Source organism: Heliangelus exortis, chromosome 3, assembly GCF_036169615.1.
Source record: "Heliangelus exortis chromosome 3, bHelExo1.hap1, whole genome shotgun sequence".
In the NCBI taxonomy this organism is placed as follows: Eukaryota; Metazoa; Chordata; class Aves; order Apodiformes; family Trochilidae; genus Heliangelus; species Heliangelus exortis.
Window position 1 is genome coordinate 106,899,651 of NC_092424.1, and position 13,832 is coordinate 106,913,482.

Genomic DNA, 13,832 nt, shown 5'->3' on the forward strand with positions numbered 1-13,832 from the left:
GTTGTTTTTTTTTTTTTTTGAAGAGTTAAAAATTAAAAATGCATCTTGTGTATGTTCAGATGAGATGAGAGCAAAGGAGAGTACATAGAAATTCCATCAAATACAATTAGCATAATCAGAGGCTGGATGAGAGCTGCAGATGATTGTGTAAGGGGAAAAAAAGTAGTTCCTTGGATCTTGGTACATCACCTGAAGCTAAGTGGGGCACAAAGTAGAAGGAACTATTTTTACCCAATGGCAATTGTTAGTGATACTATCCTTGCAAGTAGCTCTTCTTTTATTATTTTTTTTAATTTTTTTTCTGCTCCCTTTTTTTTTTTGTACAATGAATTATCCATAAGGATGAATGTCAAAATGGATTAAGATTAAATTAGGAATTAGATTCTCCAAAACAACAAAATCTCCCTCCTTCTTATGCCCTTCCCTTCCTTTAGTTTAGTTATGTTTGGGGGGAGGAAGAAGGGGGGGTTGGCTTTTTTCCCTGTAGATGCAGCAGACTGCAGCTACATTGACTGTGTTTTCTTTTGAATCTTTTTACAATAATTTTTCTGCACAGGTAATTTAACTTTCAGTACCCCATCTTCTTTGGTTTAGGTCATCATTCTCTTCAGAGTTCCCGAATGTCTTTCTTTTGCTTGTAATGTAGCTGGATGATGTTCTTTGTAATTTTTTTATTTTTTTTTTCACTCTGGTTCTGCTGCAGTGCACACAGGGACATAGTCAGAGTTTACAATGGCTCCTACCTTCCGGAGGGTGATGAGTAATTTACACCACTTGTTATCCAGGGCTGCCAGACTCCTGCTTCTAACAGAGCCGATGGAGAAAAGTAGGCATGACACCTAAATTAGGTACCTGTGTCACCTTGTTTAACTGCTGCCCCTGCATCTTACCAAGCTAGTTATAATAACCCTGGTGATGTCAGTAGGTAAAAGCTCAGCATTTTAAAAAAATCCCCTCGTGTTATACACAGTCTGCTTATCTGCAAGACATTCTTTTCCTTGCCTGCTTCTTTCTTCCAAATCTGCTTCTTTTTTTCTGTTGCTTTGTATCTCAACTCGTATTTTCCCATCTTCTGCTCACCTCCTTTCCACTCCCTCTGACACATGCAAGTGCTCCAGAATAAATTAATGCACTCGTACTTTATTAGTCTTTCTCATATGCATACTTTTCTAGTTCATTTTTTTAATCTGGGCTTGTTTTGCTTGGCATTCTTTTTACATTTTAATACAAAATATGCTTGACGGTGTCTATTTAAAATTGCAGTTGTTTTAAACACTCCATACGGTCCCTTTGGGAAGTGGGAGGAGCACAGGGAATGCAGCCAAAGGCAGCTCGCACTAACTTCTATTTAGCATATCTTCCTTTTCTCACAAAACCACATTTATAAGGTTGATCCTACCAGGTCTTGGCTCAGAGCAGCTTCCAATGGTTGCATAGTCTGCAAAACTAAAATAATAATAAAAATATTTTTAGAAAACAGTGTTTTCGATCAAAGAACTCTCCCAAAATGTCATGAGACAGGATTTCTGATGGGCAGGAATCTGTCAGCTGAGCACTATCAAGACATTTTTCAGAAGCATAACTGAAAGCATGTACAGTTGGAAATAAAAGTTCCTTCCCACTGGGAAAACTTTTGCTTTCTGAATATAGGAAAGATTTGGGGAGGTTTTTAAAGTGTTTAAGTTACACCATTATTTCCTTCTGGTACTCTTACAGTTGAGCAAATGCTACTAATGCCCCTTGGCTTCCAGCTTGAGGTAAGGTGCTGTGACGGGTGTGTGACACGGAAATGTCACAAGTTTAAAACCTCACATTTTATGCCCTGTACAGCTGTAAACAGCAGTTTTATTCCACCAGGAAAGTTGTTTGTTTTTTTTTTTTTTAGTTTGCCAGTGGAATTAGTTCTCACAGCTAGAACTGAAAGGGCTTGAACTCCCTGAAGCAGGGTATTTGAAAGCTGTAGACAGTCACGTTTTATAGATATTGTACTTTTATCAATGAAATTTTTAAAAGTACAAAACGAGACCTACCTATTTCAACCTTTGGTAAATAATTTAAACGTACAAATTTATTCATGACAGAAGGAAATTAAAAGATGTCTCAAGATGACTAGTTCCAGAGGCAGATAAATCATGTTTTAAGTAACAGCAACAACAATATCTTACACTTTTCACCTCTTTAGGGATTATGAAGCTGTTTAGATGAAAACTTCTCCATACAATTCACACAGGGAAAGCTGTGTCCACTGCTGAAGTGTGTCCAGTGGGGTGCAGCAGTGCTGTGAAACAACATGGGAATGGAGAAAAGGGCTCCTGCAGCTCCTCAAAGCATCAGGGGATATTAGGCAGGCAGAAATGTAATTATTAGAGTTGAAATTGGGCCAAGACAATGGGACTGACAATACATTCTTGGAAAATGTGAGCTTTGATCGTAAATATCCATGAAGTAAGCTTGCCAGTGGTATTGATTTTGGCAGTGGATTATCACTGACAGCCAGGATCTGGTGCCTTCCTGCTTTAAGTGATGCCCTAATAGTTTTTTAGACAAACAGCTGGGGCAATAGTTAGAGAACAACTCTCCAGGGTATGTTCATCACATCACAGGTTCCCTGAATGTGTTGGATTGAACACATGAGAAATATTGTACAGGCATTTAGTGTCAGTGCAGCAAATTCTACATGTTTGGGGTGTGCTGGACCTACACAGACCAGTTCCAAGTGCACTGTGCTATGTCCAGCCTGCCAGTGTCAGCAGCTCTTTGCAAATTCCCATCATGAAACTTCCATCATAGTCATTTGACTAGAATGAAGCCTGAGCAAAGTCTGACCTTCGTGATAGCTTTTTTCCTTTGAAATCTACACCTGGAAGACAGTTGCTGACTTTAGCAAATGTAAGACCTGGGTTTCAGTACTAGATGCATTAGGTAATGATGCTTGCAAGTCGATGGTACTCTTATTTTAAATGAAGTTGAATATACCTATGAGGATGATGCTGGTTAAAATAATTAGATAAAATTTGAGAAAGTGCAAAATAATACCTGCACCAAATACCTACCGAAATGACCTTTGTCGTTGGGTGCAAAATGCATTGAGATTGTACCCTGATCCTCAACTGACAATTTTAAGTCATACTGTAATACAAATAATAACCAGATATTTAGGATAGATTAGAATTTACTTTTGGATCCATTAGCATTTCTGTTAAATCTGACAAATGATTTAGAAAATCTATATGAATACAAAGTGCCTGCTCATCATATTTTGTGACAGCTGGGTGAATACTTGACATCTTTGTGCTCTTAAAAGAACATATGCAAAGACTCAATTTAATTTGTAGGGTTGAAGGAATTTATTTGCCTAATTTTGAGCCCACTAGCACATGATGGATTTGAAAGTTCAGTTCTAGCAAGAATATAATTGGGTTTTCATTTCACTTAGGAGAGACTATGATAGAAAGGGTGAGGAGAGAGAGAGAGAGAGATGGGGAAAATAAAGTAAGAAAATGAAACTGAGAATACTTCTGAAAAAAAATAAAATGAAACTGTAAAAAAATGAAGCAAGGCAGAACAGGAGAAAAAGCCCACACATACAAATAATATACTCTTTAAGGAAACAGGAGAGGGGGAAAAATGAATTCTTAATCATAATGCCAAATGTCTTTTGGCTGGGAAGAGCTGATGCTTTAAAATATCCTCACCGTGTTAGCTCTAAACAAAGATAAACTACCAAGTCCTTAAGTTGTGGGAAAGGAGAGAGAAGTGTTTTTCTAAATCCTTTTTCCAGCTCAATAAGTAAAACAGCTCATCAAATATTCAGTCCTATGAGGATAGTCCTTCACTTCTGATATCTCTGGTACAAATGGTGAACTGCAAGGATAGGACATGTGGCCATGGCCACACAAACCAGATCCCAGGGGTGAACCCCAAACTTTCTGATCATCAGAAATTAGTGTAATGTCTCCAGTAGTTTCAACTGGGACAGAAACTGAACCCCCACACCCTAGAGTCCAGCTTTTTCTTACCCGGCATGCATGAAGGGCTTAGGGTAATCAAAAGAGATTAAATTCTGCCAGGTGACAGATATCCCATCACACAATGGTCATGACCTGGCTTCTGAAGTCCCCAGCCTCTTTTTTTACTAATTTGGGACACAAAGTCCCTTTGCAGTTGGTTACTTAGAAGTTGAACCAATGGGTCTCCCTGAACCAGGGTGAGCACAAAGCATTTGAAGCTACATTTCTGTTTGGTGCTCCAGGACCTTGTTGGCTGTTCAAGATTTAGGTACACAGTAAATGGAAGTGCTTTTCCTGTGGTACTTGTATTTACTTTGATTCTTAGGTAAGAACTACATTTCCAGCTGTATCACTTGCAGTTCCATTAATGCTCCTTCTTGAACGGTAGCTTTTTCATCTTTGTGCTTTAGTAACATTGTAGAATTAAATGGACTTTTCTGTCTTTTTGATTGTATCCAGATATTCTGTCACCTTTTCATCTCTGTATCATGCACAGAGACTGTAAACCCCTTCAGGTACAAGCTGCTGTGCATATGTGCATATGGGGATAGGGATATATTTTTTTCAGTATAGGGTGCCTACCATGGCAGAGCCCAAGATGCTGTAGTACTGTGAAATAATAATCAAAAGTATGATAATAATTACACATTATCCTTGTGATGCCTAGGAAAAACAGTTGGGTTTAAAGTTTATTGAGAGCTCTAGGAAGAGCTGGAAATGGCAACCTACAGACACCACAAATGGCCCAAAGTACTGATACATTTCTGACTTTATACAGCAACTTCTGCTTAATCTGATCACTGGTTAATTTAATCCTGTTTCATTTGATTGGATCCCCTGGAACCAAATCATTTGTATTGTGTTTTAGTCTGGTATTTCTGATCATTGTCTTTGTTAATTTGATCAGGATTGATTGAACCAGTCATTGAAAATAAATCACATAATTAATCAAAGGCAGCATTAGGAAAGCAGATCCTCAGCTAGTCTGTTAGCTTTTATTTCTTGTTTTTCTTCCTCAGTACATGGAATTCAGACTTTGTTTAGAAAGAAGCAGGGATGGACGTTTTAACAGTGTTCACATTCCAGTAGTACAAAGGGAGAGATGTATATATATGCATATATACATATATGTGTTTCTTTAATTGCTTATTTAGAATAGATCAAAACAGAATAAAAATACTTCAATGGGAAGGGACCTACAACTATTGTCTAGTCCAACTTTATATCCCCACCCAAAGTGTCCTAATCTCACCAGTTCCATGACACTTTTTGAGGCAGGCATCTTGGGTTGGTGTTGGGTGGAGAGTCTTGCTTGAAGACTGAACTTTCCCCAGACTCAAGGATTTTAAGCATATCAGCATGTGGTCCTTGTTTGGATTAGGCATAGAATCATCAAAAAATGTAAAGAAACAAGATAAGGCTCTGTGCTTTGTTTTAATAAGGTGTGGATAGTCTAGTATACATTCAGTGCCTGAAGCTAACATTTACTCCAAAAACTCCTTTGGGTAGGAAAGGAGATTCTGGATTTGCAATAAAGGTTATTTTGATCTCTAACTTGTAGAACAGGTTGTTTGGAAAAGAAGAAAACAAACCAAAAAACAAACAAACCAAAAAGAAACCACAAACAAAAAAACCAACCAACAAACAAACAAAAAACCAAAAAAATCAAACTAGGTTGTGTGTTGTGTGGAAAGGAAAGTATCCCATTTTTAGGTTTGTAGAAGTGGGTGTTTGGTCCTGCTTTGTCTCCTCTCTGATCAGCATTTGAGCCCAAAGTTGGACATTTTGATCTGCACTCTTAGGTGTTTATAGATTTGTGTTCTAGTTGAAGCTTCACTGGAACAAACAAAGGCTCTGTTTGTCTTCTGAAGAGGCACAAAGCTCCCTTTGCCTCTCCTGAAAGCCACAGCAAGTTCAGCAGGGGACACGCTGCTTCTTAAGGGATATTATCTGCCAAGACCCCAGTCTGGTCTCCCTGGGAGTTCATCTGGGGAGGTTATGAGGGCACCGTTTGCCCTGCACCCATCCTAGCAGAAATAGTACCTTCTGATGGACCCTGACCTGCGGCAGCGGAGGAGGAGAATTAGGAAGATCAGATCACAATTTGCTGTTGTAGGTGAGATATCCCTACCAAAGGTCATTTAATTTTAGCTTGTCCTTCCCTACATGGCTTACAGAGCTAACCTGTGTTATTGAGGGCTCACAATAACCCCTCTCTACCTATTGCCCTGGAGTTTTTTGAGTGAGAAAATATTTTTAGGGGTGGTTTAGCTGGTGTTTTATGGTTTTAGTAGCATATATTTTCTTTAAAAGACACATAATAGAGGATTTTTAAAGGCACAAATTCTTTGGCCCAACTCCCCACCCTTGCTGCGTTTCCTCTTCTTAATGAGGCCCAATCTGGCCACCTAGAAGAATTTAATCTTAAAAGAATAAAAAGTAAAGGAACAGTAAACAGTTTGCTGTTTACAGAAATGTAAGTAGGGCTTAATCTAACAGTATCAATTTATCCCTGGATGGTGTTTGTGTTTAGCATCACAAGTTGCCACAAACAGAGTAATATTGAAGTATCATCTGATTAACACCACAAAGATGAGAGCGAGGCACCTCGAAAAGATGGGTGTTGATTTAGCACTGTTTTGGCAGACCCACTGGTATTTCAAGCCACAGCTCTACCATTATCTGTTTTACTTTAAGTTGTGTGACTGTGGACAGAAAAGTATGTCTAATAGCCATTTGCTAGATTTATAGCTTGGTATGATCTGTGTTTGCCATAAATCTTTCAGAAGGATGATGTTCAAGGCAACTGAAGCGTTCATGCTAGTTCAAGAAGCAGTTCTGCTGAAGGAAAAGAGGAGAACAGGGCAGCTTGCTACTGGTAGCATGGAGATAGAGAAGCAAGATGAGCAGGAATGCTTTGATGGAAAACCTACAGACTGGAAAATTTGGATAAAATGGTGACTGTGTTTCTAGAAAAAAACATATATTAGCACTCTCTTGTAAATCAAATTAAATGACCGCCCAGCTGCCTGATCCAGCACTGAAATTCTTGTGTTATTAAAGCTGTGAAGCTGAAGGGAAGCAGGGCTGCATCTTGAAACCTCATTCCCAAAAAGGATCTGCCAGTCACGTCTGGTCGGAACAGCTTGGTGAATGTTTAGCTTCTTTTAAGAACCAACTGGGAGATTGACAGGTTCGAGCTGTTTTTGCAGAGACTTGTTTGAGTCTTAAAATGCATTTTCATCTGCCTGCATAGAAAAAGAGTATTTTAATAAGAACCATTGAGATACATGATTTTTTATTAAAAGAGACTGCAGTATGTTGTTCCAGTTTTTTATAGTGTGGAATACATTTCTGTTTCTCCTGCACAACCCGAATTTTTTAACAAGACCAAAGCAATTACAAGAAGAGTAAGATTTTAGATTTTATCGTGAGTGTAGGAAAAAGGGATGGATTATTAAAGTATATATCCTCTTTGAGAGATGCAGCACTCTAATCCTAAATTTCAAATCTTAATTTTAGTGTTTGCATAACTTACCATCATAAGATGCTCTTAACTGACCATTTCAAGGGAATCTGAATAACATCTAATATATCTGGGATTCCTCCTCCACTCCCTTAAAATATGATGTGAAATATATTAGTCTTAATGTACATACCCCAGAGCTAATTGTTTTATCTTGTAAATCAGTTTTTCCTCATTTTTTTTACAGCTTTTACTTTCACATTTAAAGAATAAATAAATTCTTTATTGGAAAGTCTTTGTTGTTTTGCAGTAGAAAAGGGGGGGGAGAGTTTTATAAGTGTAAAAGGATTTTTAGTTCTTTTTTTAATTATTTACAAGCGTTGAGTTAAAGGACAGTGGATTTTAAATTATGCATTAAATTAACATCTTATTGATGGAAGACTCTCAAAGAAAGTGGAAAATTTTAAATTGCTGTGAGCCAAATTCAGCCACAATTTAATAGCTCAATTGATGTTGATGAACTTAAGGCAGTGATAAATCTGCACCTATAGGCTTTTTCTTCTTTTTTGCTGTGAAAGGTAAGCGTGCTGTTTTGACAGTACTGAGTGTCCTTTTGTTTGAGAGTTGACCAAGTATACTTTGATCCTTTTTATAGAAAAAGAACTCTCTTTTCTCCCTTAAAGAAAGCCTCCTGATATCTGGATCAGATAATGGAAACTAAAGTGAGCACACAAAAGTGCTTGTTAGAAAGTGAAATTTATGTGCTAACTAAATGTGCCCTTGATGATAGCCTTATTAATTGAGCCAAGTTAATAAATCAGTAATACCATGCAGCACTGTTCAACACTCGGAGACTTGTTTTGGTGGTTTTTTAATTTTTTTATTTATTTATTTTTTTATTATGTGCCTGCTGTGTAGGCAGAGAACATGCACTTTCTTGCCACGGAGCATGTACTGCAATTGAAACACTGATTTCCACAGGCTTGAATGTAAAATGTCGGCATCCAATGCAACAAAAAGGAACTTTTTTAGAAGTAACTTAATACTGGGATTGGAGCCTAAAGTGACACAGCTTTGACTTGATAAGTATTCCTCACTTTAATGCTTTAGGCCCTGATGCACAATGAAATTCAGGGTCCTGTTTGGATCATTAATATAAATCCATTTGAAATTTAGGGCAAAAATGCCATAAAGAGTGACTTCTGAATCTACCAATGGCCAGCATTCACATTCAAGATAAATGTTTAGTTTTCAAGCAGTCTGTCATTAGGTCATTCTTGAGTAGCTTTGCCAGTACACGAGGGTTACATCCTTTGTACACCCTTGGGAATCTGGTCTGACAAGCACTTATTCCATTATTGCCCATATTATATTTCCTCTTGCCCTCTGACAAAAAGCACTTATGATGAATTGGATTTATCTGCCTCCACCATGGGATGCCTGCAGGATCTCTGAGAGCCCTCTTGGGTTGTGTAGTGCATGTTCTCTGTGGTACGTGCTGCCGCGTTGTTCCCGATGTTGCGCGTTTTCCTCTGTTGTGAGATGGTTTTGCATCCGTAGCTTTGTTCTGATTTGGGATTGATCTGCATGCCGACCGTGTTAGCAGAGGAGGTTCTGCTCAGGCTAAAGTGGGGCTTCTGTGCTCGAACCCAGTGTCGTGCGCTGATGTCCCTGGTGTCCTGGAGCAGCAAGTGTCGCAGCCGGGACCTCGGTTCGATACCTCAGCTCCGTTCCCTGATGTTCTCGCTGAGAAACGAAGGCAGCTGGGTGAGTACCTGAGCCTCTGCTGGTGAAATTTTCCAAGACAGAATGCAAAGTGCCATTTATGAAGTGCTATTATCATTCCATAGTCCCGCATTCATTGCCATCTGATGCTGAGCACCTGACTGGAGCACTGGTGTGAGCGTGGTTGTTGTCATGGGTGGTACAACCGTGAAAGAAAGAGGCATCACCTATGGTCAGTTCGCAAGCTTCTTCTGTCCCATCTTTCTCCCCCCTTTTCTGTCACCTCATTCCTCCTCTTGACGCTCCAAACCTGCAGCTAGTGGGAATAAAGAATAAGGGTTAAAGAAATAGGAGCAGTAAACCCATTCCTGGTATGGAATTACCTTCCATTGCATTCTCCGAGCTTGGGAGTTGGGCTGACCACCTGATTTGGGAGGGTAACAGATGCCAGTGAGGTTGCAAAGAGGCTCAGTCCTGGAAAGATGGGTTGATGTTGATGTTGATGTTGATGTTGATGCTGATGCTGATGTTGATGCTGATGTTGATGTTGATGTTGGGGGGAAGAAGCTGGACTTGTTTATACATCTGCCTTCTTAGCAGCTCACAGGCTGGGTGGTGAGAAGCTCTGCTATGCACAGAACCAGGATCAGGGCTGGGAAAAGGCTGTTGTGTTATAGCTGTCTGGGACTTGAGTTCCACTGCACTGCTGGGTTTCTCCAATCCCATGTCATTAATATGAAGGTGGGGGGATGTCTTTAAATCCTCAGAAAAAACAGGAATGGATGCAGACTGCACCCTGCTGCTAAGCCATATGTCTCACCCCGAGGCTATACGTCAGTGTTCCAGAGCTCACGCTGGCTGGTGGCTCATTGCTGAATGGTGTTTAAAATGCCAGTATTGAATTATTCTCTCCACTTGAGATGGAGCTAAGACTTCTTTTGTCTTTTATGCAGGGTAGCAGCATTTTTCCTATAAGTTAACTATATTATTCTCTTTCTTGCTGCTTCCACATTAGCTCTGGAAAGAGAAAAACAACGCTGTGTCATCGCAGAATTGCCTGGTGATGGGAACTGTAAGGTAGATGAGTTCTTCTCTCCACCCATGAGCAAGTTCTTGAATGAGGTTTTACTGCAGCACAGCTCTTTCTGTTCCTCTTGCACAATGGCCTGTCCATATCTCTTAGGTGTTTAATACATAACTGTACATCCAACTCTTAAAACAACAGTTCCAGTTCTGTTTCCCAGCCCATCAGCCAGTGCTAAGGAGATAACACTGTCATCACTGAATCTTTAAAAGCTCTCCATCCATCCTTAAGAGCTTCTTTGGCCACGAGCTAGGCTCAGAGATACGCTTGGGATCCTCTCCAATACGGTATGGGAATTTACCCCAGATGAAGATCTGTCCCAGTGTGGTTGAGATTTTACATGTATGCCTCATGCACACAAGTAATACCTGTTTTGTGCAATATTTAGCAGTGTGAATGGCAAATTAGACCATAAACTCTTTGGTGCAGAGGCTGCTAAGCTTTTTAAACCACCAGACACGTTCAGGCTTAAAACCCAACCAGGGCCACCAGTCATTACTTGTTAGAGCAAGGCATAGCTAACAGCTTTAAAAGGAATTCCCTCATTAAATTGAAGTTGCTTTTACCCATGACAGGCCATAAAACCTGACTCTGTGGGAGGGAATGTTTGCCTCAATGCATGCATGTGTCTCAGCCTTTTTATTTTCAATGGGGAGAGAAAATAGAGTGGGTTGCATATTGGATACATTATCTTAGTATTAAGCTGCCATTCCCAATCTCTTTTGGATAATTGGAACAGAGAATCGGTGCTTCTCATCCATCACTTTAAATGAAGGCCTTAGTAAAATAATTTTGGTCGCAGAGAACCACAAATAGGATCCCTCTCTCCAGATTAGTTCTTCTTTGCTCATGAAACTGTTTGAATAGGTCTTTGCACTCTGAGCTGAGGCAGGATGTATGTCAGCACTTTTACAAGCCTTTGGGGAAATTGCTCAATGTGTTTATAAGGACCTCCCAGGAATGTTTTGGGGCATTGAGGCTGAGGAAAAATGTACCGGCATTTTTTTTGTAGTTTGTTTGTTGTTGGGTTGGGTTTTTTGAATTCCACTAAAATACTCTGTAATGCTGGTAAAGGCACAGTAGGTCTTTTCTCCATTGGTGTAAAAAAAGGTCTTACTAAAATTTTAGGTTTTATTTCATCAAAGATTTGTAAAACTTCAGACTTAAAGTCTGACTTATTTCTAGCTATGCCTCCTGAACACCTAATAGTAAACATGTAAACTGATGCAGTGTATATCAAATCACTACTTCCCAGTCTTTAGCACCACCTGATTCCTGTGAACTCAGGAAATTTCTTGGGGGTATTCTGAAAGGCCCCGTAAATCTGAAGGTTTTTAATGTTTTAATGTAATAAGGCTCAGTGTATCAGCTGTACACCAATTACTATTGCCTGTGGCCATGGTTTTTGACTGAGCAACAAAAAATCAACAACCTGGCAATTTGTCTGTGTTAGTCTCATGTAATTCTGAAATTGTTCCATCTTGCTCTGTTTTGCCTGTGCATTTGTATTGCAGTTAATTTCCTTAAAACTGGGAGATTGCTCACTGCTGGAGTTCAAAGTGGCAGGCATGAGGTGAAATGCAAACTTCAACTGAAAATTTTATGTATTCTTAATGCTTTTTTCAAACAAAAGAGGAAAAAGAAATCTCAGAATTGGATTTAGACTACTCTATCCATGACAAAGAGCACAGACTGAACATTTTAGGGGTGCTACAAAGGTGCTGATGGTTCCTTAAGTAATCCTTGTAGTCTGCCATGAATGTCAGGCAATTAAATAGCCAATGCTGCTGTTGACTAGCCAGGCTTCAAGAGGCCTTTTGGAAACCTTCTTGTCTTTTCATGTAAATAGACATTTGGCAGTATTTTAAAATGTATACCCAATGGATTTTGTAATGCATTTCCTTTTTTCATGTGTTTCGTGTTTAATTCAAACAAGCATCTGACATGAAAGCTAAAGATAAAAGTGTAACATAGTACAATTAGTTCCTGTGAAGTCTGTGGATCACTAATGGAACACATCTCTTCCCCCTTCACAACTAGCATAATACAGGCCATTTTTTGGTCATTTGTGTTGTACATTAAAAGCAGCAAATAGAGTGCTGTCATGTGCCTGAGCGCGCAGACAGAAAGTTCCTTTGTTTGATAACGTTGGAAATAATTTTGCTTTCCAGATACGCAAATCAGTAAGTGCTGCAATCAGATCAGAGACATGTAATACTTGTAATGTAACCCTTTATGCATTAATAAAAATAATGCAGAAATTAGATCAGAGACCAGGAAAAAAAAATATATAGTATATATAAAGAAGTTCAGTTAGCTTTTTTTCTGTTTCCACCACCATCATTGTCTACACTATGTTTCATGAATGCATGGTTGGGGTTTCATACCAGCTAACCTCTAGCTCTTTTTTATCAAATTAATACAAGCTCAGGAGTGAAGTTTGAAAGCAATATGCTGGACTTTTGGATTTAAATCCACTGAACCTTTAAGAAGCAGAATCTGTGAGCATATCTAGTGAGAGAAAAAATTGGAAAAAAATAACATTTTGCAGAAGTAGAGGAGTATTTATTGACAGCAAACCTGTAAACCTCTTTCCTCTTTATTAGTCTCCAAGTACAGAATTTAGATCCAGATTTAGTTGCAAATGGTAAGTTTTATATGTGTCTGTTGCTCTAGTTCTTTGAAAATCAGGTTTTCAGTTGCAAAATACACAACTGGATTTTGGTAGGGTTTAGAAGAGTTTTGCCACAGTCTCCCTTTCTAACTCCTTCTATAAGGAACATATGGGTTCTTTTAAAATTACAGCAAGTGTGTGGTTTTATATTATTTTAGGTACAGGAATATTTTTTCTTGTTTTAGATTGACAGTGTTTTAAAGCAGCTTGGGGATACAACAATTACACAAGATGCTGTTCATCTTGACAACCTCACACAATAATCAGAAGCACGAATTTCAAACCCACTTAAAAAATCAGTTCATACAACAAAGAACCAAACCACATAGTGTCACATGTGAATGTGTGGGGCATCATTTGAGTCCTCCTGTCCATCTCTGATGATTCATAAGAATGTCCAGGTCTCTATATTGCTTTTACTGTTTTTTAAAGCTTTGCATGAGATAAACACTTGTGTTTCTGGGGGGTGTATTGAAGCTGATATATAAGCAGAGAATGCTGGTTGTGCTTTGTTTTTTTCTTCTTGCTTTTCATAGTGCAGAGTGCTTTAACCACTGTTTAGCAGTTTACCTAGATCCTAAGGGATACTGCTAACATGAATGGGTAAACCACCAACAGCATTATATCCCATGTCAAAGGCCTTGTACAAGGTAAAAGGTGAAGATATTCAGATTAAACTGTTTCTCAGGACATTTTATAAATAGAAAGCATTTTAAAACTGAGATTTAGTTCTTTGCCGTGAATACAAAAGAAGGGATTTTAAAGCCTTTGCTTGTCTGCATGTGCTCTCTCTTTTGTCTTTCTTGACTCTCTTTTTTATTTCAATTGCAAAAGCTCTAGAAGTAGGTGAAATGGGGGGTAGGGCCAGAGGGA

The 13,832-nt window shown here is 38.9% G+C and overlaps 1 protein-coding gene across 2 annotated transcripts in view; it reads left to right on the top strand.

The window, feature by feature from the left end:
• KLHL29 (kelch like family member 29) overlaps window positions 1-13,832 on the top strand; it is a 392,776-nt gene that overhangs the window by 234,138 nt on the left and 144,806 nt on the right. The window contains exon 4 of one of the 2 annotated variants that reach the window (XM_071742039.1): window positions 9,130-9,243. The exons of the other annotated variant lie outside the window; for it this stretch is intronic. Within the exon in view, the coding sequence (XP_071598140.1) occupies window positions 9,130-9,243 (114 nt within the window). The remainder of the gene's footprint in view (window positions 1-9,129; window positions 9,244-13,832) is intronic. 2 annotated transcript variants of the gene reach the window in all.